Raw genomic sequence first — 27,281 nt, forward strand, 5'->3', positions numbered from 1 at the left:
GTCATTCGTGTTCTTGTCACAAAGTCGTGTATCTGCAATATTTATCATTCTCGCAAAAACTACCTCACAATGTAAAATATTTTAAGGCAAAATGTCAATGTACTTACCACCTACGGTAGGCTAATGTAAGTAGCCCATGCTACAAGTGACATTCAGCATGGATGTTTCTGTGGCACGAACAGTAGCCTATATTGTTGAATAACAATTTCAAGAAAAATGAACATTAGTCTCCACTTTAAATTTACAGTCACTTTGCGACTGATAATAATGAAGCCATTTTATTGAATTTAAAACTACACACAAAACGGTTACACTTCGGCCATAAATTACTTAGGTAGCCTTTATATGCATACACTGCAGTACAATATGTAGCCTAACCGACAGCTGAACTTGAAAAGAAGTGCTCAATCTCTCTTGAGAAAGCATTATACGCGAAAATATTTGCTTAAAGTAAAGATAATGTATGATTTTTTAGACGTTTGCTTTGTATTTGCAGCCTATGCCAACAAAAATGAAGAAATCATAGTTTTAATTTTAAAGAAAACATTTTTTTAACTGATGCACAGTTTAACAATAGAAATAAACAATTACAGTATATAATTATAAATATTGACATATTGTCAATTGTATTTGGAAGCACTTATGGCAAACTACTTCAGCTTATAAGCTACATGAAACATCATTCAATTTAGGACCAAAACATTATCTGGGCCTATTGAAAATACAGTCTGGCACATGAGAGGCTAGGGCAGTGTTTCTTAATCTTTTTTACCTCAGAGCACACTTGCAGACCTCTGAAAACGTGATGGAAGTGCCGCATCAGGGATATTTAGTCAAAGTTGCAAATGGAGTGGTTTTAAAAAGACACAAAAAAAAACAAGAAATGATTCGAGTATTTTCCAACTTTCATATTATGTACAGTACAATGTAAGTACCATATGAGATGAATTCCATCAACCATGAAAAAACCTGAAGACCAAACCATCCACTACTTTGTGAACATGTATCAACAGCAGCCAAACTAATTTCGGAATAAATCATGAAAATAGACAGGCTCTATTTTACGCATGACTGGAAAAGTAAAAATGATGTTTTTTACAATTAAAACACCAACATTCAGGATTTTTTTTTTTCTAATTTTAATTGTATACAGTGATTTGCAATAAATTTACTTATAATATACACCATAATAATGTTGAACAAAGATGGGGCATTGTAAAGTAACTGTGAACTTAAAGAAGTCATCATCTATGTTGCAGCGGAATGGCCCGTTTCGGTGAGTCCGATTCGGTGAGTACGATTCGGTGAGTCCGATCCCTTAACGGGGGATTTTTTCAATTTTTTTTTAAATTATCGGGTACCATAGCCTAATTATCATTGCCGTTTTAGGGTTAGGGGTTAGAGGTTAGGAACTCACCGAATCAGACTCACCGAATCGGACTCACCGAATAGTAGCAGACCCATGTTGCAGTATAAGCAAAAGCATTTGAGCATGCACAGCATAAAGCATTGGCATGGAGAAGCTATAGAGACACAATGTAAAGGTTTAGAAGGTATATCACAAAAAGATAAATTAAAGAACACCAATGAAAATGTAATAGTTTTTCATATATATGTACATCAAGAACATCATAACAAAGTAAATTGTTTAGAAAACATCCATTTTTAGTTTAAATGTCAAAGATGATAGTATAGTACAGTATCTCTTTCAAAATCAGTTTGCAGAACTAATAATGAGTTGGTAAATCTTTAACAAACGTTACCAATACCGGCACATATTTTATGTTTCAACTAACACAACAAAGCTTTCATGAAAAAATGGATTGTTCAGAAACTCAATAAGTTTCCGAATCACTATCCTCCTCTGGAATACTAGATTCACTTCCAACAATGTCTGGTTTGGGGTCACTCACTTTAGCCATAGCTGCTTGCTTAGCAAGTCCAATCGAAGATCCAGAACGACGACAAGAATCTAAGCTTGATCGAATAGAATTGAGATCAAAAACCTTTGAATCAGCAGACTTCATCATCACCATCATGATCATAAACAAGCAATCAGCAACATCGTTGTTTGGAGCACAGGCAAGTGCCGGAGTTAAACCTTCATTATCTTCCAAATCAATATTTGAACCTTTTTCTAACAATTTTGTGGTTGCAGAAATCAAGCCTTTCCGAGCAGCAATGTGCAGCGGAGCCTGACCTAGGTTATTTTGAGCATCTATTATAGCTAAATCATCAATAGTATCCAGCAGTAGTAATGCACACTGTTCACTTTTGCTGTTACAGGCAAGATGAAGAGCGTTGTTGTTATCAACATCAACTAAGGCACAATCAGCCTTAGACTTCATTAAAATTTCAACAGAACTTTCATGACCTAGCTGGGCAGCTGTCATGAGTGGAGAGCGACCAAGCTGATCTGTTGCATCGACATCAGAACCATGAGACAAAAGAAAATGAGCACAGTCAATGTTATCGTGTAAGACACAAGCATGAAGAGGAGTTCTCCCTTTCTGATCTTTAAGATTAACTATTTCATCTCCCATAGTTTCTAAAAGTCGGTCAGCACATGCTTCATTATCATTATACACAGCACAATGCAAAGGACTGAAAGAGGAACCTTCAAATTTAACAAAAGAATCGTGCAACAAAATAGCATCAGCACAAGGTTCATTACCTTCATAACAAGCATAATGCAGAGGAGTATAGCCATAACGATCTATTACATTCACAGTTGGTGCAACTTGAAGTAATGTTTCTAACATGCTAGCGTTTGCACGAATCGTGGCAAAGTGAAGTGGGGTTCGACCACTGCGACTTCGAACTGATACAGCAGCACTCACATTGTCTTGGATGTTAGAGCCAGATAATGCTTCATTTGTATTTTCTTTTGATACACCTGATTCTGTTGGACGTTCTTCTTGACCAGAATGACGCATTAAATCTCTGACAATATCTTCATGTCCCACCACAGCAGCTCGATGAAGAGCAGTGCATCCAAATTTGTCCACAGGCCACACCAGTGCATTCCTAGCCAAGAGAAACTCAACAGCGGTGAGGTGTCCATTTGTAACACAGTGCATTAATGGAGTGCACTTGTTATTATCTCTTGCATTGAGATACTTACTGATACCATTTCCTCCCAAAGATGACTGGTCTAGCATAGCTCCTTCCACCAGCAACTGCATGCACTTGGTGTGGCCATTGCAGGCTGCTGCATGCAAGGCTGTTCTTTTATTTTTCAAATTTCTTTGAGCAACACATGCCCCTTGCATTTGCAACACTCGCATACATTCTGCATTACCTTGAAAAGCAGTTAATTCCAAAGGTGTTCTCCCTTCATTATCATAAATATCCAAATACAGCAGATATTCAGCTAAATACAATACCACACTAACATGTCCGTAATAAGAAGCCAGATGCAATGGCGAGGGAACTTTACATTCATCTCCATGAGTTTCTTTAAGAACATTACTATCAGCTGCAACTAACAGTTTCACTACAGTATCATGACCACATATAGCTGCATAGTGAAGAGCCGAGTAACCATGTTTATCAACAGCTAGAGCATTCACACCTCTTTCAAGCAACAGCTCTACACAGCCACCATTAACATCAGTAGCAGAAGCATGATGTAAAAGTGTTCTACCATCGTCATCAGTATCATTTAAACCTTTTTTATACTCTTCAAGATGCAGCACACTATGAATAAGACGCCGAGCACATTCTCTGCGTGCTGAGCTCAAAGCATAATGCAATGGAGTTCGGCCATTAGCATCACTCCGAATTACAACAGATGAGTTGCCTAAATAAGAGAGAAAAACATCTACACATTCCACTGATCCACCACAAGCTGCATAATGGAAGCATGATCTCCCTTCACTATCAGAAAATGCAACCACATCAGCAGCACTGATGCCCTGTTCATCAGACACATGACCATTTATGAGTTTTCTGCAACAGTTCACATGACCATAAAGAGCTGCATGGTGAATGGGAAGTCGTCCACCAGAACCACGCTCAGATGGGTTTGCTCCTGCTTCAAGAAGGGTTGATACCAACAATTCATGACCATGTCTAGCTGCCACATGAAGAGCACTGTTACCATGAATGTCCACTGCTTTCGCATTTGCTCCATTCTGCAACAGGGTTTGAGATCTTGTAAATCGTCCATGAACAGCAGTCATATGAAGTGGAGTCTTGCCTTCCTTGTTGCGTACATTTACATTTGCCTCACTGTTAACCAGAAGTTCTAAACAAAGAGCTCCATGAGTTGATGCAGCAGCATGATGCAAGGAAGTGTTACCTTGTTCATTGGCAATGTTTGCATCAGCACCTGCTTCCAACAATTCATGAACAACAACATCTTGACCATTAAAGCATGCTAGGTGCAGTGGAGTGCACTTTTGTCCATTTTGAGTATTAATGTCAAAACCCATTTCAAGAAGCATCTTAACAGCTGAAATTTGTCCTGCTGCAGCTGCTGCATGCATCGGTGTGTCACCACAGCGCTTGTCCTGGCAATTAATCTCAGCTCCATGGGAAACTAAAACTTTTATAATTTCTGTGTGACCCATGTATGCAGCCCAGTGAATTGCTCTTCTTTCTTGTCTGTCATAAGCATGGATATTTGCACCATGCTTCAATAAAAGAATGACTATATCTAAATGACCATTAAACGCTGCATGATGCAATGCTTGGCGGCCAGCTCGATCAGAAAAGTTTAGGTTACTCAAATGAGGAATAAGCAGTTCAGCACATGCCACAGCATCATTTGCAGCAGCAACATGAAGAGGAGATTGCCAAAGCTTATCACGAGCATTCACATCGGCTTGGTGTTTTAACAAAGCATTCACTGCTTCTTCTGAGCGCGAGGCACAAGCTCGGTGCATTGGAGTCAACCATCTGGAATCTTTAGCATTAATTCTAGCACCACTTAATATTAACAAATTGATTATCTCGACATCACCCAAATATGCTGCTGCATGGAGTGGTGATCGTCTTTCTGAATCCACAGAATTGACATCTTCCTTTTTATATATAAGTGACCGAACCTCATCAGCATCACCATTAAAAATGGCTTGAACAATTGGACATTCATCACCTAAGCTTGTTATAACGGACTGATTTTGAAAAAACGGTTGCATTTTTATGCAATGTATAACTTCTTCTTATAGCCTGGCAGAGTAAAAAGATTTATATTGTAGATATGTACTTGACTAACTGATTAATGAGTCAGGTACCCTGCATTCACCATATAATAGTACATAAGTTCAAAAGCTTAATACCCACCTCTACAAGACACAACTGCAGTAGCCTACTATACGTAAAGTAGCAACATCAACATGCTTAATGTTTATAGGGTGCCATAGAATAAAATGAGTCAGAAAGGAAGCTTCATTGAAACTGTTTTATGTTTAGGCAATTAAGCATTCTACCTTCATATATCACAAATCCAGTTCTAGAAAATTGGCTGTAAAACAGACTGTTTCGCCCTTATTGGGATCACCAGAAAGTTCTGATTTAAATAGAATCATGTATTCTCTAATCCAAAGAAGCACTAATACTAATACTTAATAATCAGGGTTTATTGCACCAATTGCAACAACATGCAATACACTTCAATTACAGATCTTACATAACCAACAACAGCAGAGACATAATAGTCATCATGCCTCGAAAGTCAGCATGAGATGTCAGCAGAAAGTACCATCTAGATCGGGGGTCTGCAACTATTCAGCGAGTCCGTCTCAGCAAGTTCACTATTCGGCAACAGCCTTTTTCGATGAATTTCCTATTTAGCCATTTTTTAAAAATTCAATGACGCCTTCTGTAAACCCAACAATTAAATATTATTCAATATTCAGACATTGAATCAATGTAAATACGAAAGTTCTGTTAGACTAATTGAGTTTTTTGAACAAATCGAATGGCTTTTGTAAATGTTTCTCAGGTACAACCTATACCTGGTCAGCAAAAGTTCCCTTTTGTACATGATTTCAACGTCTGGCGATGTTAAATCGATGTAATTGCCTTTACATTACGTAAAAAGTTTGGAAGTGGCTGCATTTACGGCGCCGTAAATACAGCTGTTCCATGCCTTTTTTTTAATCTTTATGTCGCTTTTACTGCGCATACGCGCTGGTGCGTATTTTTTTTTCTTTCTCGAAATAACAAATGAAAAAAGGTGCATATATAACTTCTAAATTCAACCGCTTTTGCCAAGTGAATCCGTGGCGCGTGCGATTTTTGTCAGGCTTGTACTCCCAAGGATATGAGTTCGATACCACTAAGAGGTGTTTCTTTTTTTAAACTAAATTCAAACCCGAAGTGACTCAATCGTTAGGCAACGCATTTTTGTGGCCGTTCAGTTTAGTTTGTTTTTAGTTCTGATCATCACAACGAAAAAACAATATATGACAAACATAGCAGAGTAAGGTAGAAGCGACAAAACGCGGACGTTATAGTTAGGCTAGCGTGCATGATACCAAAGCAGGACGATCAGTTCAAAATATGGCACGGTCGTAACACCTTTAATAAAATTTTTATAAATTGAGAACAAAGAGAAAAAAAGGCTAGCGAGTTTTTTTCTTTAACAATTAATATGAGTAAAAAAAAATTCTAAATTCATAAAATTTTTAGGTGTTATGACCGTGCCATATATATATTTTAAACTGATTGTCCAGCTTTGCTATCATGCATGCTTCTACGTCGCGTTTTGTCGCTTCTACCTTTTCCTAGACCTCTGCTATGTTTGTCATATACTGTTTTTTCGTTGTGATGATCAGAACTAAAAACAAACTAAACTGCCACAAAAATTGCGATTGAGTCACTTCGGGTTCGAATTTAGTTTAAAAAAAAAACACCTCTTGGTGGTATCGAACTCATATCCTTGGGAGTACGAGCCTGACAAAGATCGCACGTGCCACGGATTCACTTGGCAAAAGCGGTTAAATTTAGAAGTTATATATGCACTTTTTTTCATTTGTTCTTTTGAGAAAGAAGAAAAAATACGCATCAGCGCGCATGTGCAGTAAAAGCGACGTAAAGATTAAAAAAAAGGCATGGAACGACTGTATTTACGGCGCCGTAACTGTAGCCACTTCCTAAAAGTTTTGTTGACATCAAAATTCTTTGACTGTTTTGAGTTACAGCATCATTTTGTGAAAAAGGTTGTTTTGATGTAAAATATATTAGAAATGTCATATATATAAAATCAACGAATAACTTATTTAAAAAATAAATGACATGACGATTGATATAAACATGATGCAAAGAAGGTGGATGACGTAGGTCGTCGGATACATGTCAATTTTATGTGAGCAAACATTTTAATTTAATAGTTCAAACATTTTTCGCTGAATTTCATTTTAATTTATTTTTCTTTGTCGAAATGCAAAAAAATATATTGTGGAATAAAATACAAAATTTTCTAAATAAACAGAAGGCGTCGTTGGATTTTCAAAAAATCGCCGAATTGGACTCATCAAAACGGGCCATTCCGCTAGATCGTTCATACTTATCTGCCGAGAAATAACACAGGAACTAGCAATACAAATCATCATTGCATAGCATGAACATTGAACAATTATTGCAAGAATATCATTTTCATCGCATTCTAGAAAATGTAAATACTGTATCCCTTAGCTTCCATTCAAGCAGGAAAATTTTGATTTTAACGTTGCTTCAATAATTGATGACATTGAATCAGCGTTCGCTTAGAATAGATGGGAGTACCGGTACTTATACACTAATCACGTGCAACTTAGTTCGAGTCTTAAGTCACAATGTCTGGCTTTGAGCTCCGAGTAATATTGATAAGGCAAGATTGGTTACAAACTTAGATAGGCTATTAAAGCAAGATGCAGCAAAATTTGTTACGTTTTGGTTTTACAGTAAGAAAGAAAAGGCACAGGGAAAATTCATTTTGCATTTGTTTCGTTCATGTCAGATATTGTACCTGTTTGATTGTGTGTGAGAGGTGAGAGCCTTAATCCTTAAATTGAAAAAGCCTCTAAAATTCAAAGTTTAATCCTTGCAAAGTTGACCAATAATAATAATCGTGTTTTTATTTATAACATACAGTACACTGCGATTACAGATGCGATAAAACAGACGACAGGAAGCAGCGAAGTGACATATAGTCTTCGAGCCAGCTGCTCCCCATATTTCGAATTGCCATTAAGTGTCTTCGCCGAGACACAGCCGCGTGCTCTGGAGAGGTGTCGAACCCACGTCCTTTCGAACATTGCACAGACGTTCTCACTACTCGCCTACGCAGCCGACTATAGTCAACCGACTATAGACCAGTCACTGAGATAGACAGAGTAAAATTATTCCTTGCTATTGAAATGTTCAAATTAATTAATTCTATTCAATTGTTGCTGCTGAATGGCAAGATCTCCTTGGCAAGTTATCACCACCGTCATTCTGGCAGAATAGTTTTTCCGCTTTCCGCCTAAAAAAGTTATCCGTGAATAAGTGCGAGGCATACACTGCGACATGACATACTTTCGAAAAATCTTAAATAAAACTTTATTCCGCAACACGTACCACTTAAATTTTGCATGCATCGGATTCAGTATTAAATTACCTTTCCAGAGATGTGCATCAATAGGTGGGCATTTGGGAGGAACGTCCAGCAGAATAGTTAAAACATGGAGGATAGCCTATTCTTAAGATGTTCAAGAAAATAATACGATTTTGCATAAAAAACACATCTCCAAACATCTTCGAATAAAACTATATTTTGCAACACGTGCCACTTAAATTTTGCATGCATCGGATTCAGTATTAAATTACCTTTCCAGGGATGTGCATCAATGGGTGGGCATTTGGGAGGAACGTCCAGCAAAATGGTTCAAAAATGGAGGATATATTTACGATATTCAAGAAAATAATACAATTTTTGCATAAAAAAACACATCTTCAAATAAAACTATATTCCGCAACACGTGCCACTTAAAGTTTACATGCATCGGATTCAGTATTAAATTATCTTTCCAGGGATGTGCATCAATAAGTGGGCATTTGGGAGGAACGTCCAGCAGAATGGTTCAAAAATGGAGGATATATTTACGATATTCAAGAAAATAATACGATTTTGCATAAAAAAACACATCTCCAAACATCTTCAAATAAAACTATATTCCACAACACGTGCCACTTAAATTTTGCATGCATCGGATTCAGTATTGATGCACATTCAGTATTGATGCACAGTATTGATGCAGTATTGATGCACATTGATGCACATCTCTGGAAAGGTAATTTAGTACTGAATCCGACGCATGCAAAATTTAAGTGGCACGTGTTGCGAAATATAGTTTTATTCGAAGATGTTTGGAGATGTGTTTTTTATGCAAAATCGTATTATTTTCTTGAATATCGTAAATATATCCTCCATTTTTGAACCATTCTGCTGGACGTTTCTCCCAAATGCCCACCCATTGATGCACATCCCTGGAAAGGTAATTTAATACTGAATCCGATGCATGCAAAAATTAAGTGGCACGTGTTGCGAAATATAGTTTTATTCGAAGATGTTTGGAGAGGTGTTTTTTATGCAAAATCGTATTATTTTCTTGAACATCTTAAGAATATCCTCCATGTTTTAACTATTCTGCTGGACGTTCCTCCCAAATGCCCACCTATTGATGCACATCTCTGAAAAGTTAATTTAATACTGAATCCGATGCATGCAAAATTTAAGTGGTACGTGTTGCGGAATGAAGTTTTATTTAAGATTTTTCGAAAGTATGTCATGTCGCAGTGTATGCCTCGCACTTATTCACGGATAACTTTTTTAGGCGGAAAGCGGAAAAACTATTCTGTCAGAATGACGGTGGTTAGATCTGGGACTGGGTGCAACCATAGAAATAGAATAGATAGAAGCGTCATTCCCATTCATGCTCCACACACCACGATGGCACCACTCGAGTGCGCCCGCCACCATTTTTGTTAGCACAACCAATTGTGAAAGCCTGGCATTGTAGGCATTGTCGGGCATTGTCAGGTATTGTCAGGCATTGTCAGCTTTATGGGGGGTTGTGGAGCATTTTCAGGGGTTGTCGAGCATTTTCAGGGGTTGTCGAGCATTTTCAGGGGTTGTCAGGTATTGTAGAGTAGTCTAACTACTTTCAGGAATTGTTGGGAATTTCCAGGCATTGTCTCGGATTTCCAGGCATTGTCGATCATTATCAGTGGTTGACGGGCTTGTGAGGCATTGTCGAACATTATCAGTGGTTGACAGGCTTGTGAGGCATTGTCGAACATTTTCAGGCATTATCAAACATATTCAGGGGTTGTCGAGCATTTTGAGGGGTTGTCAGGCATTGTAGAGTACCGTAGCTACTTTCAGGTATTGTTGAGAGTTTCCAGGCATTGTCTAGGATTTCCAGGCATTGTCGCTCAATATCAGTGGTTGGCAGGTTTGGTAGTCATTATGGAACATTTTCAGGCATTGTCGAACATTTTCAGGGATTGTCGAGCATTTTCAGGGGTTGTCAGGCATTGTAGAGTACCCAGCAAACATTGTACTTCGGCCCAACGTAGTGTGACAGTTGGTAAAATAATGCTCCTCCGTTGGCACTACGTTGTGGCCGAAGTTGACCCAACGTATCTTGCACCATTCGTCGCAGTTGGGACAACTTCTTCAAAATGTTTGGGCCAACGTTATCCCAACTCTGCACCCAACGTAGTTCATCGTTGGTACCCTACGATGGCCCAACGTATTTTGCACCATTCATCGCAGTTGGGACAACTTCTTTAAAATGTTTGGACCAACGTTATCCCAACTCTGCACCCAACGTAGTTCATCGTTGGTACCCTACGATGGCCCAACGTATTTTGCACCATTCATCGCAGTTGGGACAACTTCTTTAAAATGTTTGGACCAACGTTATCCCAACTCTGCACCCAACGTAGTTCATCGTTGGTACCCTACGATGGCCCAACGTATTTTGCACCATTCGTCGCAGTTGAGCCGACTTATTTTAAAATCTTTGGGCCTACGTAATCCCAACTCTACTGCCAACGTAGTTCATCGTTGGTACCTACGCTGGCCAAACGCACTTTGCACTTTTCGTCGCAGTTGGCCATACATATTTTGCACTAATCGTTGTAGTTGAGCAACGTTGGTTAAACTTAACCTGCAATTTCAAGTTGACACTGTCCTGATGATCCAATATGCCAATACGATGACCATCTTCTTATACTGAGCAAATTTAAGTCAATGATGTAAACAAACGTAAAGTTGTTGAAAAATACATTTATTCGAATGGTAAAATGCACCACCCATGCACAATTCACAGCTACGACAAGACATGCATAAAAGTCTAAAAACACAGTGGACTGAGGTACTTCATGCCTCATCAGAAGACTGCGCCTGGATGTAACAACGTGATCTGTGGCGGCTCAAACGCAAGTACCTATAAAACAATATGCAACATTTGTAAAGAAAGCAGGGATGAAAGAAAATATACTGTACAGTGCAAATTAGGTCGTGTTTACAGCACCGTGAAAGAACAGACTCTAATTGCTACATATCCCATGGATATGTGTATGCAACACCCGGATATGTTACAATAACAAGCATTTTTTTAATACATCCTAACATTCCTCAGTATGTTTTAATTCTGTAATTCGTAGCCTATACGATGGGGTGGGGAATGGGTATACCGTTATGTTCTATCAACCTCTAACATTAATGCACATTCGTTAATCGTGTTAATGCGGTTTGCCTTCTCTAACCAGTGCAAATTATTATTGTTATCGTTTGATGGATCTTCGAAGTCAAGTCTTAAAATGTGTGTATATTTCTTGAAGTTCTGCTCCAGCAATAAACTAATCGCTGCTTAAGTAAATAAAAATGCTTTTATTGCCCTTATTGAGAGAATAGTAACGATTTGTCAGTGACGGAGAGAACAAATGAACATACCCGCAGTACTTTTTGTAGCAAGACGTTTAAGCCGGCCCCCATCGCGGTCTTCCCACGTCTTAAACCAGTCGCCCAGTTTGTGGTCGATTTCTTGTAGAGTGCATGATTTCGTATTGCTCTGGACAACATCTATAAGTAAAGCAGTTTTGTAAACAAATAATGTTACATCGATTTTTATTTTTACACAATCATCTACAGCAATGGCCAGCGGCTCTTAACCTGTGGGTAATTACTCAATCTGGGGAAGTTTGAGGTCTTCCAGAGGGCAATGAGCAGGACAGTGCAAATTATTACCAATTTTCAATCAAACTTAAATCATTGTTGGGTTTGGCTTTGGCTATTCCATTCAATTGATTGCCAAAGACTAATAAAATTGGTACGAATGGAATTAATTTTATGCTGCTGTTTGGAAGTCTTCACGAGAAGATGCAGAACAACGTGTTCTTGTCGAAGGTTGCTTATTTGTGCGACTTTCTCTCTGACATAAACGCCTTGAACTGCTTGCAGGGCAAATGGACAAGGTTATGGGATTTAATAGACAAATAATAGATTTAAGATGCCCAACATGCTTAATTGCTTAAAGTGGGGTAACGAGTCAGAAAAGGTTAAGAACGTTGCTCTACAGAGTCTACAGTCTGTTTCACGTGCGTGGCACGATCATCAGGAGAGCTGTAATAAAAATAAAAGCGAGGACATCACCATAAGCATAGCCGCCGAACCCAGGAAGGTCGGCCTTCCTGACCTTTTCGCAGAGAAGGCCACCCTTCCCTGCGAAATCGGCCAGATCAACTTTCTAATCTCATCTTTTTTACTGCACACGAGTAAACAGCAGGTGTTTTTCAACTAGATCTAGACTGAGGCATTAATCAGGGATAGTAAACAGCAAATTGACAAAAAAGATTACGAAAAAGGTAAACTTCAGATGCTGCAAAACTTATGATATATCCAAGGTTGTTATTTCATTGAAAATTAATCATGAACAGTAAGTATTCTTTCTGGAGACGATATCATACCAACAAGAGGTGAATACAAAACTTAAACAAACACTTACCTACGACCATGTTCTTTAAGTTTTGCATGGAATCAAAAGAAAACTTTTTCTCTCCACTTAATGTATTTTCCCCTTCCCGGTCCGCGAGACGTAACTTGCGACTTCGTTTAACATCACCTGAGGCATCAATCGATTAACCGTGTCGTATAGGCTTTTTCCTCCTAGATACGACACAGTTGTTTGAACTGCAATAGAACAGATGGATGTTGAAATGCATAAGCCGAGATCGTTAAAAACAGCATAGAAAGCAGTCCCATCAAACAGTCGCGGTGCGTACCAGGCTACCAACGTACATAGGTGTCGAAATAGGGTGGGCCGGGTGGGCTTTATTTTAACAAAATATGTTTTGCCCACCCTGTTTTCATGACACCTATGAAGTGTTCGTTACAATTATTTCCGTTTTTGTTTTTAGCTGAATTATCCAACCAACTGCAGTGTAACCTCTGAAGACTTGCAATAAACAAGATCACAGATATGCGTAAATCAAACGCACAATACCACATTCCAATTGACAACTTTGAAGGTGGGTATGTAAATGAACCCAAACCTCCAAACAGTAACATTGATACCAACATCAGATTGTTCCAAATTCCAGTTATTAACATCAAGGCTAAATATTTTCACCAAGTTGTCAACTTAAACCTCAAAGATATCAAGCATCTGCTCATGTATTTGGATTAAAACGTAGAGATGGCCTCATCACTATCAGACAAAAACTAAAGTCCCGAAAGCTGACGAAATTCTTCAATACCAAACACGATTTTAATGTTTGTGCAGACTAATACTGTGTGATGCTGAAACCAGCTTTGAAATTTTTGTGTTTTCAATATGGAGTTGTGTGATACAAACCATACAACAGCATGTCTGTAAGAATGTGAAGGACTGATTCACACTAAGCGTTTTGACTCCAATATGACATTTGAAATACAAATTAAATATGCACACAATGAATTCAGTTTATTTAAGAATTTCTAAAACAAAACTATATTCTGCCTCATTGAAGCCGAACTGTGACAGTGTGAATCAGCCATAAAAATAGTGGGTTACTCGAAGTCCACTTTGAAACTAGACTGTTTTATTGATTCTTTGATTGCTAAGATCAAGTGTATTTATACTAGAAGAGGACTTCATTTGTTTGAGTAAGTTTTTAAAAGTAGTTCTACTTGATGGGGTATGTTTCACAGTCATAAGATCAATCATTATACACTTTTGACATCGCACCCACTGCATCAGTGCTTGATTTTACTTTAAAAAATCAGTAATTTGCTTGTAACTTTTTTCTGTAAATTTTTAAGAGAAAGTTCTTTGGAAATAAGGTAGAAACATGTTACTTCTGCAGCATTTAAGCCAAAAACTAACTTTCTAGTATAAGCAGTTATCAAGATATGGCAAAATTAGCTATTTTCAGCTCGTTTGGTGAAATTGCACGGCCACTAGAGGGTGCAAGAACCCAAAATTATGATAGAAGTATTTCATTTGATATTTGGGGCCATATATCAAGACCACTTTTTGAAATTCAATTTTTTTTATTTTTCACTCCACCCTAATGAACAATTCGTACCCTCAGTTACCTTGAAAAGATCAAGAGAAAAAATTAAAAAAGCAGTCGCTGATCGTAGTTTCCGCAAACATTTTAAAAGGATTAGATATCGATTAGCTAGGCATCGGTATCCGCAAACAAACAAACTGAAAAGATCGAGAGAAAAAAATAGAACATTGCTGATCGCAGTTTCCGTTTTTCCGCAAACATTTTAAAATTTCCGGTAATGCAAACATTTTAAAGTTTCCGGTAATGATTCTAAGAGTTTGCCGAAGTCGCTGAACGCAGTTTCCGCAAACATTTTAAAAGGGTTAAGGTTTAGGGTGTTTCCGCAAACAAACAAACTGAAAAGATCGAGTGAAAAAAAAATAGAACAAAGCCGAAGTTGCTGATCGCAGTTTCCATTTTTCCACAGTTTCCGCAAACATTTTAAAATTTCTGGTAATGATCCTAAGAGCTTGCTGAAGTCGCCGATCGCACTCGCAGTTTCCGCAAACATTTAAAAAGGGGTACCTCTAAATACCCATTGTCAGGCATTAGACAAATCCTAGACAATGCCTTGAAATTACCGACAATGCCTGAAAGTAGCTACTCTACAATGCCTGACAACCCCTGAAAATGCTATAATGCCTAACAAACCCGTCAACCACTGATAATGATCGACAATGCCTGGAAATTCCCAACAATGCCTGAAAGTAGTTAGCCTACTCCACAATACCTGACAACCCCTGAAAATGCTCCACAAACCCCCAAAAAGCCTACTATGCCTGACAATGGGTATTTAGAGGTAGGCCTACCGTTTTAAAAGGGTTAGGCATGATTAGAGTTTCCGCAAACATTTTAAAAGGGTTCGGGATTAGGGTTGATCAAAGTTTCCGCAAACATTTAAAAATTTCTTTAAATGATCCTAAGAGTTTTTGTTTGTTTGCGGAAAAATTTTAAAATATTTGCAAAAACTGTGATCAGCGACTTCGGCTTTTTTTAATTTTTTTTTTGATCTTTTCAAGGTACGAACTGACGGTACGAATTGTTCATGGTGGTACTAATTAGGTTGCATCCGATGCTGCGCAATCTACTTCATAAAACAATCTGCAAAAAACTTGTGGTATATACATAATGCGGTGATACTGATAGTAGCAACATTCGAATCCTGATAAAAAACTTCTCGTTGACATAATAGTCATTTTTATGTCACTTGAAAGTGAAGATACCACTTTTTGAAAAAATCGAGTAGGCTACTTCTAAAAATGTTACTTCAAAACCAATAAACAGGTCACGTAATTGCCGTAAAAAGTATTAAATAGTTTACCCTGAACGAACTGAACGAATTGTAACGAATAGAATTAAGTAACAAAAGTAGATGACACCATTTAATGGCTTTAATAAACTAAATAGGCACTGCGTCTGAAAAACATAGCAGAACATAAATATACCTTCACGTAACAGCAACAGAAAACTATACTAGCACCACCCTACTTCAACCCAAGCAGCGTGTTAATGGTAACTCAACAAAGGTGTAAAGGAAGACGCGACCTTACACGTCAGCGGCGCCGCTGCAATCAACACAAAGCTTTAAGCAACAGAACAGAACTTCACGACATTCACCCCCGGTTAAATGGAAAACTCGACACTACATAAATTACATCACGGCATTATAACAAGTACAAGGATTCAAGCCAAGCCCAGTAAATAAATACATAAATTGCAAAAACTAGGTCACGTATCAAAGCCATAGCGCACAACAGGACGGCGTGTTCGTGTGGAGCGACGTAACGATGAGTTTTGTTCAGGATTGGTAGGACCAGCTTCTGAAGATTCGACATTTTGTAAAATTGGAGCAGGATCCAAGCGAGGTTGAGCTGATTCCAACATTCCAAAATCAATTTCTAATGGCTCCGTTAGCGTTTCGTCATCATGAGTGGTGGTAATCTGTTTAGGATTAGGTGCTAAGTCACGCAATGATACAGTAGTTTCACGTCCATCATTGAGGCGTACGTGAGCGTATTGGGGGTTAGCTTCAATAAGCTCGGCATCTTCAACAAATAAGTCGCTCTTGTTTCGTACATGACGTTTTACATACACCGGTCCTGGTTTTAGCCAGGCAGGCATCGATACCCCATTTGAAGACTTACGAGAATGATAAAACATACGCTCGTGGGGAGTGCAGTTTGTAGCAGTACATAAAAGTGAACGTAACGAATGTAATACATCGGGTAACACGTTTTCCCACAAAGTCTCGGGTAGTTTTTTGACTCGCAGTCCCAAAAGAATAGCTTTCCACACTATGCCGTTATATCGTTCCACTTGGCTATTGCCTCGAGGGTTGTATCTAGTAGACCGACTGGTCGGAATACCCTTTCCATGCAGCCACTCTTTCAGTTCGCTCGACATAAAATTTGCACCCTGGTCGGTGTGGACATACGACGGAAATCCAAACACGGAAAATAAATCACATAATTTTTCGATAACAGTAGATGCCTTCATGTCGGCACACGGATATACAAAGGGAAATCTAGAAAATTCGTCCACGATCACCAACAAGTATCTGTTCTTGGTGGCAGATGCTACAGGACCTTTAAAATCCATACTGATTCTTTCGAAAGGTTGGGTTGCTTTGATGAGGTGTTGTTGCTCTTTGGGCTTATAAAAAGCTGCTTTAATTTCGGCGCAGTCTTTGCATTGCATTGCGACGGCTTTCACGGCTTCCAAAGAATAAGGAAGGTTTTTCGTTTTTATATAATGCCACAATCGTGTAATACCAGGATGGCAAAGTGATTCATGTAGCAATTTTAAAGCGGCTTCTGATGTTGTTGTCACAGATGCCGATGTTGCTCTAGAGAAGGTGTCAGGTGCAGTGTTTTTATTTCCTGGTCTGTAAACGGTAGAGAAGTTATAAGGTGAAAGTTCCAAACGCCAACGTTGTATTTTATCATTTTTTACCTTGGAAGGATGTTTTAAATCGAACATAAAGGAAACGCTTCTTTGGTCCGTAATCAAGTTAAAGTGTCTTCCCAGCAGTAAATGCTTCCACTTTCTTAATGCTTCTACAATTGCGTAGGCTTCCTTTTCAATTGCTGAATGCATTTGCTCCGAAGTTGATAAGGTTCGCGCGTGAAATGCTACAGGACGGCCGTTTTGATTTAATGTTGCGGCAATGGCAAAGTCGGAAGCATCTGTTTCTACAGTAAAAGGAATAGATTCGTCGATTGGTTGTAAAGAAGCATGGGTTAATTTCGTTTTCAGTTTGTTCAAGGCAACCAAAGCCTCACAACTTAAAGGCAATTTTTCTGTTTGCACGAGTGGCCTAACTGTTGCAGAGAAGTTAGAGATCCATTTGGCGTAGTAGGCGAACAATCCCATGATTCGCTGCAATTCTTTCTTTGTTCTTGGTACCGGCAAATCTTGCAATGCTTTGATACGTTGGGGATCTGGTTTTATAATTCCAGCTCCAACTTGGTAACCCAACAAACAAACTTCAGTGCGGTTGTACAAACTTTTTGCTTCATTAAATGTAAAGTGATCTTCTTTAGCAGCTTTGAGTAGTGCTGCGAGATTGTTATCATGCTCTTGTTGTGTCATTCCTCCCACGGTGATATCAGAGTCACTATATATAGTGGCTCTGGTGATATTATCCAAGTAGGCATTCACGCATTTTAATTTGTGTTTTGCAATAAAGTTGTTAATTACTCGTTGAAACGCGGGTACCGCGTTTGTCAATCCAAATGGTAAGTATTTCCATTGGTACAGCTCGTGCGACGACTGAAATGCGGTATAACGGCGATCTTTGGGGCAAATTGGTATTTGATGGTACGCAGATTTTAAGTCTAATGTGGATATATACTTCCACTTGGCAACTTCATTTACTATGGATTCAATGGATGGCAAAGGGTAAGCGTCCAGCAAGGTATACAAGTTGATTGTCTGGCTGTAATCAATGCACATCCTCTTCTTTCCATTACCATTGTCGACGATCAAGGGCTGGGCCCTCCATGGGGAATTGCTTTTCTCTATGCGGCCTTCGCGTAATAATCGTTCCGTTTCGATTCGAATTAGTTCTTGGTCAGCCGATGAGAATTTACGAGTTTTAACAGCCATTGGTTTGCATGTAGGTAGCAAGTGTGAAAACAACTCAGGATATTCGACTTGTGCTGCAGGCATAACAGATGACACAAAAAGTTCAGGCAAATTACCATTAAATTGAAAAGTTACACTTTTATGGCGTTCGAGTAAATCATCGCCTATGATTGCGTCAGAAACCAATTCAGGCATAATAAGAAATTCTGCCTGTTCATAAAAGTGATTGGCAAATTTCAGTTTAACATTACAAATACCATAAATGTCGGTTTTTAACGAAGTGTTAGCCATGTTTGCAACGAAACGAAGAGACGTATATTTAATGTGGTTTTTGTCCACAAAGGTCTTGCTTAAATAACTGTTTGTACTTCCAGTATCGATTAAAGCGTTAGCGAAGGCATCGTTAATTTTCACTTCACTTACAACATGTTTAGAAAATGTAGAATGCAGTGTAGACATTGAAGCTAGACGAGGTGAGTTTATGCAATTGCTTGTAACAACACCCTTACGACTTAAGCAACACTTGGCATAATGGCCAGTTTTGCCACAATAATCACATTTTTCGTCTTTTGCAGGACATTGATTTCTGCGGTGCCAATTACGACTACCACAAAAAAAGCATGTAAACTTGTTCGATATGTGCTTTTTAGTTTGTCTTATTGCTGCGGTTGTGCGATCCTGGCTGGACGAATCTTCGCTTTTACTTTGAGTGTACTCATCAGAGACCCATTATATAGAGACCGCTCACTCTTTTGCTCTTCGCGCAGCTTCACGACAAGCGAAGTGTTACACAAAATTGAGAGATTTTGAAAAAAATGAAAGTTTGCTGATTTGTTACAAGACCCTTTCTCTCGTTTCTACAGAGTTGCCAGGTTACTAAAGAGTTTAACCCACTGATAAAACAGTGGGCTTATTTTGCTACCTTTGCATTTTTTTGCTCAATAACTAAGAAAAAAATTATGTAGAGAGGTTGCTGTTTATACTTAAGAAATGTTAACAAAACAATAGTTTCATTGCATCCGGCAATTACGTTTCTTTTGCTTTTCTTAAGCTATAGTGGAACAAGTAATAATGTATTGCGGCTGTGCCATATTATAAACTGATTGCCTTATTTTGGTATGAAGTACGTTATAACGTATGCGTTTTTTCGCTTTTACCTTTTCTAGACCTCTGCCATGTTTGGCATAGCCTATATTGTTTTTTGTTGTGATGGTCGGAAATAAAAACAATGAACTGAACTTTGTGATTTTTGTCTAGATACATAACTTTTACAGTGCAAATCAGTTTGCAACAATTGCGAGCAATTTTCTTGTTTTTCTCTTTAATTTTACTTTCTTGGTTTTATTGCTGCATGATTTACTTGAAATATCAATTTAGACTAAAAATTTAGCAATACTTAACTTTTGTTGCCATCTCCAACTAACGTTGGTAAAATGGCAGCTCTGCTCACGTGTTGTACAACAAGCAACGCTCCTATTGTACAAGGGAATTCTTTTTCCGATTTGAGGAATATTGGATAGCCTATAAATCTTAAGGTCGCAGAGAGCAAACACTTGACATTAAGGAAATGTTGAGGTTAGGGTTAGATTAATTGCATCTGCAAAACTAGTTGAAATTTAATGGCATTGGTCCAGTGTGCAGACTGGTGACAGAATAGCTTAACAGTATTCAAGCTTATCATCATTGCAGTTTTGCAAAATTTTGAATTTAAAAGCATCATGGTAGAGGATTTTTTTCAACAGTCAGTGGCAACATACTTTACTCAGTTAGCCTAAACATTTAAGCTACCTAGCTTAGCTCAGTATAATGCTATTTTATGATATTGACCAACAATTGTCCAATACACATTTTGCAGTTTGTACTGTAGTGCAAATACATCTTTTGTAATGATTTAATTTTAGCATGCTGTTGAACCATGCCCAATGTTTGCTGTGTCCCTAACTGCAAGACTGGTTACCGATATAAATCAAAAGAGCCCACAGAAAAAATATCTTTATTTCGATTTCCAAAAGAAGAAAACTTACAAAAAAATGGATTAGAGCTATTCCACGAAAAAACTGGAAATTGAATAGTTCACACAGAGTGTGTGCACACCATTTTTACGAGGAGGACTTTCAAGAAGTTTCTGCTGATAAGCGACCCAACCGACGCAATGCTAGAGAAACTCAACAGTTGCAGTATATTCGTTTAAAGGCTACAGCTATTCCTCGTAAGTTTTCTAAGTTGCCAAAATTACTACGGTCATGGTTCGACAAAGTAATGCTGGCACTGGATGAAGTCTGCTTGGTTATAGCTGTTTCTGTAGACAATCATGTTTGCAACAGGTATGTGTCCTATAATCTTATCTTTTTGTTTGTTCTTGAAAGATGAAACTGATTTATATGCATTATATATAGTATAAACAGGACAAAGTAAAAAGTATCTGCTATTGAAAATATCGTACTTGAAACGTATGTATCAAGTACATTATTTTTCACTGAATTGATTTGGACAACCGTTCAATGACCTGTGTCAGAATATGAAAACTTTTATTCATCCATGAGTAACACTCTGTTTCATTTGCAGGAAATTATATGTTGATTTGTGTGGGGGAGACTTGAAGACATGTATTAGCCATCCTACACAGCCAGATCAGCCTTTGTTTCTTCTATTTGATTTTACACATAACTTTAAAAATACTTTCAATAATTGGCTTAACAAAGGTAGGATGTCCATTCCTACTAATGGCTTTGAACACTTACTTGGAGAATCTTGCACGGCTTTATTTAGCCATATTAAGCGATTGTATGCTATTGAGGAGAACAAGGTCTTGAAAGTCGCACATGCCTTAAAGAAAGTATCCTTGGACCCAAGTAACATCTCTCGAACTTCTCCTCAACATGCGTTAAGTAAGTACAACATCAGCTTAAACTGAGCTGTGATCTAACATAGACACACTTGTCAAATTGAAACGTAGGCAATATGAGTTTGAAATATGAATTCATGGAAACAAATCACTTGAATTTTTTAAGGACAATAGTGTGATAACTACACCTAATCCTGAATTTTCTTAACCTGGTTCCATATTGTCAAGAAATTTGACAATCCAGTGTATGTATCATTTAACAATGAGCTGTTTTGATCAATGACTGGTTTGCTTTATTTTAATGACTTTAAGATCAGGTTTGCTGGACATGACTATCCCCAACCACTAGAGAAACTGCATTTATTGTTTGTTTATTTATATATCTTTAGGTGTATTTAGTGAATCTACAGTGCGTGGACTCCAGTTTTACAAAAACAACAATCCTGGATTCACACAAACATCCAGATATGTGCAATTTATTGTTGATGTATGGAAAGTCATGTCACTGAAATCACCAATAAAAGGTAGATAGCTATAAGGCCTGCAAACAGTATGTTTATTGGTTCATAATTACACTTTTCATGACTATGTCTCTATGTCACAATATTTTATGATAGCCCTTTATACTTTTATGCAGTAATATTCATGATCAGTGTCAACACAACTTTTTGTACGTAAAGGCTGTTAATCCTCCAATTCAAAAAAAATTACATTATGTAGAACATGTGTTATTTTGATATCTTGTTCAAATGGGAAATGCATGTTAAAACTACCCATAGCACTGCTAAATGTTTCTATAAATGTATGTGAGATGCATATCCATATATTAACTATGTCAAAATGCTTTAGTACCTTTTGTGACCGCTCAAAACCTTTGTTCAAATTTTTACGGTGTGTGTTTCAGGTTATCATAAAAGAGATGAAATGTGCCAACCTCTTCGACTTGCTGAAGAAGGGACTCACAAAGGCCTAAAGTTGTTGGCTGATGCAGCTAAACTGTTCAAGCAATGGAAGTCATCAAACAGCGTTGGCTTGACAAAAGAAACTTTTTTAGCTTGCAGCCAAACCATAGAAGCTATGCCTGCCCTTGCGAAATATTTGCTGCTGAATCATGAGTGTGATTATGTTCTTCCGGGAAAGTTTTCATCAGATCCCATAGAAGGCAGGTTTGGATGGTATCGTCAGTCCAGTGGTGGCAACTTTTATATGTCTTTAAAGCAGTTGCTTCAAGCTGAAAAAAAGATACGCTGCCTCAGTTTGTTTCAGCAGAAGGCAATCGTTGGCGCTGGTTGCCTTTATTTGCATAGTGGTTTGCATGATAGAAGTGAAGATGGAAATGATGACACCACTTGGCTTAGTGAGTTTTTAACTTCTGCAAGTCTTCATGACTTATCCGATTCAGATTGCTCTGTTATATACTACGTCAGTGGCTACATCGGAAGATCTATTTCCCGTCGCAGGAAATGTCAAGGATGTACAGACCTGTTGATAACAGGCGATGAGGAAGAACATCGTTACCCTTCTCAATGTTTTTCACCAGAAATGGTACGTTTGCTGGAGATGGCAAATCGAGGTGGTTTGTCGAAGCCATCGGAATTCTGCTTTGCAGTATGTGCTTTAGGAGTGAAAGCTTTTGAGTGCATTTCAGAAGATGAACAGGTTAAAAAAAAGTTCTTAACGTATCACAATCAACGTTCTGCATTCTATTCAAGCGTATTAAACGTGGCTGAGAAATCTGACATTGATTGTGTTTTATTCAAACAAAAGTGTTGTGATGGCCATTTCAATTTTGAATTTATTATTCAAACGGCCTTCAATTGCTTTGCAAAAAATGAATTGAAACGTTTGAATAACGTTGTCATTGAGCCTCCAGCAAAGATGACTCGCACTGTTCGAAAACTCACTAGCAGAAGTTCCACTAATTCTACTTTGTGATAAGTTGTTGTATGCTACGCTATTTCATCATACTTGTAGACCGTTAGAGCTACTCACACATTTTCAACGTGATTGATGTTGAGGCAATGTGTGTGTTCAATTCGTATTTTTTCAAATTGCATTTGGTGTCTCTGTATTTTACTGTGTTACTGTCCACTTTAACTCGGTAACAGTCAGCTGCAAACATGAGTTAGCGAGCCCAACCTTTATGAATCCTTGGTTTGCAAAGTTTGCTGTTGTTGTTTTAAATGTAATTGTGTTTGATACCTTATATGTTGTTTGTTCCACACAACTGCGTGAGTGTGTTGATGCTTCTGCATTGCTGTGGAAACGTGTTTGCTGATTTGCAAAGTTGCATTTTGTGTTTCCGTATTCTACTGCGTAAGCGTTTATTTGGCGTTCTTATATGATCTGTCACAGCATAGCCAAACTTGTTCTAAATATCTTCATCATCATCAAGTTCCTTCCTCTCGTCGAGGGTTGGAGGTAATGAGGCGCCAAGTTTCTCTGTTGTGAGATTTTTCTACTGCAGTTTTGTAATTAAGTCCTGACCAGTCTTCAATATCATTAGTCCAAATTCTTGGTGGTCTGTGCCCCTATTTTGTTTGCCGTTCTAAATATCTTATTTACGCTTAATTTTGCATTGTGTTCTGCTTTTGAACAAATCTTTTAGCTGTAGCATAACGATTCAGAAAGACTGTTTGGAAACGTTATGCATATATGGTGATTTTACTGATTACATATCAAAGTTATTGCAAACCGTACATTCGAAATGGGTTGAAATACTTAAATGTTTTGAATGTGCTTGAAAATACACCATTCAGATTATTTGGAAAATCGAAATGATTTATTGCAATGTGTAAAAAATAGTGTTAGAATGTTTTCGCAATCTTAGCTATTTAACACTCCGCTTGTCAATAGCAAAAATGAGTTCCCCATCCCTACCTTATGAATCCCTGGTACTCATGTCGAACTGTCGGCAGCTCAGTTGAACAACTTTGCACAGCACACATGTTGTGGTGAGAATACGTTTCGGACGTGCTTTTTGCTAATTCTAAAGCTCGAGCCTTGGCGTAAGCTTGATCAAAAGTTAAAGTCTGATTTTCGAGAAGACGCTCTCTTATGAGTGTGGACGAAATCCCACTGATTAAGGAGTCTCTCTTCATGTCGTCTCTATAAGCTACTGCATTGACGGGGACAAAGTTGCAATTTCGGCTCAGATTATTTAGACGTGAAACAAATTCGTCAATTGACTCACCGTCTTTTTGTTGTGCAGTAGCAAGCAGATGTCGCAAATAGATCTCGTTTCTTGGCTTGACGTACAAGTTTTTGAGAGCTGTTATTGCATCGTCAAAATTGTCGGCTTCAGACACAGTTTTGTAAGTGTTTGCAGTCAGGAAAGCTGTCAATATGTTGAGCTTGTTGACTGGTTCCTCTCCTTCAGCACGAGGCATGGCTTCCACAAAGTTTGTAAAAGTCTTGAGCCAAAACTTCCAATCGTCTTCTGCTGTTGGTGAATTTGGATCTACGGATAGCTTTTCTGGTTGAAGACATTTCCAGTTATTATTGGCCATCTCCGATTGCTTTCAGGACTTGCACTTTCTATCAACTCTTCTAGCTTCGATTTCTATGTAGTTTATTAAATTGTAACGAATAGAATTAAGTAACAAAAGTAGATGACACCATTTAATGGCTTTAATAAACTAAATAGGCACTGCGTCTGAAAAACATAGCAGAACATAAATATACCTTCACGTAACAGCAACAGAAAACTATACTAGCACCACCCTACTTCAACCCAAGCAGCGTGTTAATGGTAACTCAACAAAGGTGTAAAGGAAGACGCGACCTTACACGTCAGCGGCGCCGCTGCAATCAACACAAAGCTTTAAGCAACAGAACAGAACTTCACGACACCCTGAAGAATAGATTAGAGTCAACTGCAATAAACCTTACCTGAGTTTCATGATGATCATTCATTTGGGCAGTGCTCTCATAAATGAAAACCTGAAAGTCCCCAAAACTACGTCTAAAAATTCCTAGATTACATCAAAGTTCCCTAAATCATTATTACATTCAAACAGTTTCACGTTCTGAAACAAAAAGCAAGAGTTAAGCGGTTTAAACAACAACACTAGCAAAAACCATTCTACATAACTTTGTTGTATTAGTGGGCAAAGTCTCACAGCAAAAAGCAGTACGGTATGTTAAATTACAGTGATGTTTAACATTACAGGGATACAGTGAAGATTTCCCAATGCTTATCACATGCTAAAAATGACATAAACTGTGCACGACTATCGACTTATTCATGAGAGCTAATTCGACTAGTAATTAGTTGATTAGTTCATGTGCTTCAGCATCTGTAGCTGAACTCTTCATGAGCCCTTGCCAACTGCAACAATTTAGCTCGATCCCTTAATCCCAGTTTGTCAGCTGACTTCATACCTTGGGTGTGTAGCAAACCAACTAAACTTTCTGACTTTAAACTGTTCCTGTAGTCAGTTTTAATGTTCTTCAAGCTATCCGTACTAAAAAGTCATTCAACTGGGGTATTTAAACATGGTAGGGACATTAGGCAAGTGACTACTTTGCTATGAACTCAAATACGGAAGAAAACTTGACAAATAAACTTCCATTGATTCTGCAAGCGAACAAGACAAAACTGCAAATGCAAATGGCGTCCAACTCCATTTGGGTTTTCGCGCGTTTTTTACGATTCACGTCACAGACAATTGTAGTTTCTGACTGCGCATGCGCATCGTCATCTCTTTTTAGCGAATTTTGAAAAAGCACGTTCAGATGTCCGCCATTTTTTACAATGTACCAATTACTCGCGTTTGTCAATGCTTTAGATATGGTGTGCTGTGCATATGGATGTAGAAAACGAAGAAAATACAATTCAGATGATAAAAGGAGTAAATATTACTCCAAGATATTTACCAATCTCTCGGATCATGTGTTTGAATGCACCGTTACCAATAATCATATTTTTACACTAGTCAAACTGTGTATAAATGTTATTTAAAAATTAGGTTTTACCGCATTGGTAAGAAAACTTGCAAGCAAATACAAGCTAAATTGGTTCGTAAAACGCTTAACAAAAATTCTGTCTTAACAAACGTCTGTAGACGTTGAATCAGTGTAAAAATGACAGATTTTGTTGTATGGCTTGGCTGTAACAGCGCAGCTTTCACGCAAATTTGAGACAGTAACAATGGCGAATGCCTTTTTTTAATTTCTTCAATCGAGATGCGCTGTCTAGTTGTTATAAGATGTTTATGGTTTTTTTAAAGTGCTTGCCTGAAACACATGGTACGGGAAACTGTGTCCAATTATTCAGCTCAGTGTTGTCATAATTTTTTTCGAAAATAAAATGAAAACTTCGAAAACAAAAATGAACGGAGCACGTAAAAATTGCGAGATGAAACTACAGCCCTGATCAATTTTAAGAAGGCAGAGTATAGTTATATAGAGCCATAGTAGAACACTAAAAAAACCAGCTGCTGCTAACAAACTTGAAAAACTGCAGCTAAATTTGCAAATTAGTGTTTTTTTTTCAGAATTAGTGATCCTCATAGTGATGCATGATTTAGAAAAACATTTCAAATTTTTTTTTTACTTATAGCAATAACGTAAAAAAATTAAGGGGTTACCGTAGTTCGCCCGCAAATAATGACGTTGGCCCAACGTTCTGTACAACTGCACACCAACATTGGAAAAACCGACTTTCTAATTCTAAGTTTTTTTGCATTTTCATTGTCCCATTACAATTGTAAAAGGAATACGATGAAGCAAACTTAAACAATTCTTCGAAGGTATCTTCAATTAAAATATTTCAAAAGTTGGCAAAGTTGGCAAAACTACACTACCCTCAGCCAACCCGAACAACCGTCAGCCT

The 27,281-nt window shown here is 38.0% G+C and overlaps 1 protein-coding gene and 1 long non-coding RNA gene across 4 annotated transcripts; both read right to left on the minus strand.

Moving 5' to 3' along the window:
* Positions 1-1,639: 1,639 nt before the first annotated feature.
* Positions 1,640-5,144, minus strand: LOC145772442 (serine/threonine-protein phosphatase 6 regulatory ankyrin repeat subunit C-like). The gene has a single exon (XM_082584322.1). It carries the CDS (start codon positions 5,142-5,144, stop codon positions 1,836-1,838), a length of 3,309 nt encoding a protein of 1,102 aa, XP_082440448.1. The 3' UTR covers positions 1,640-1,835.
* Positions 5,145-11,246: 6,102 nt separating this feature from the next.
* On the minus strand, positions 11,247-25,863 carry LOC145772534 (uncharacterized). 3 transcript variants are annotated; one of them, XR_014289300.1, is made up of 4 exons: positions 25,337-25,863; positions 12,987-13,171; positions 11,936-12,064; positions 11,247-11,426 (listed from the first exon to the last, which is right to left on the minus strand). It is a non-coding gene; the product is annotated as an uncharacterized LOC145772534 (long non-coding RNA). The 3 variants fall into 3 exon arrangements; XR_014289302.1 differs by lacking the exon at positions 25,337-25,863 and adding an exon at positions 14,558-14,893; XR_014289299.1 differs by lacking the exon at positions 25,337-25,863 and having other exon boundaries at positions 12,987-14,547.
* Between the last annotated feature and the right edge of the window lie 1,418 nt (positions 25,864-27,281).

The sequence above is a fragment of the Aplidium turbinatum genome, chromosome 1, assembly GCF_918807975.1.
Source record: "Aplidium turbinatum chromosome 1, kaAplTurb1.1, whole genome shotgun sequence".
NCBI classification, from domain to species: domain Eukaryota; kingdom Metazoa; phylum Chordata; class Ascidiacea; order Aplousobranchia; family Polyclinidae; genus Aplidium; species Aplidium turbinatum.

Coding starts and splice junctions, on each gene's coding strand:
- LOC145772442 (XM_082584322.1), bottom strand. CDS start 5,144: ATGCAACCGTTTTTTCAAAATCAGTCCGTTATAACAAGCTTAGGTGAT.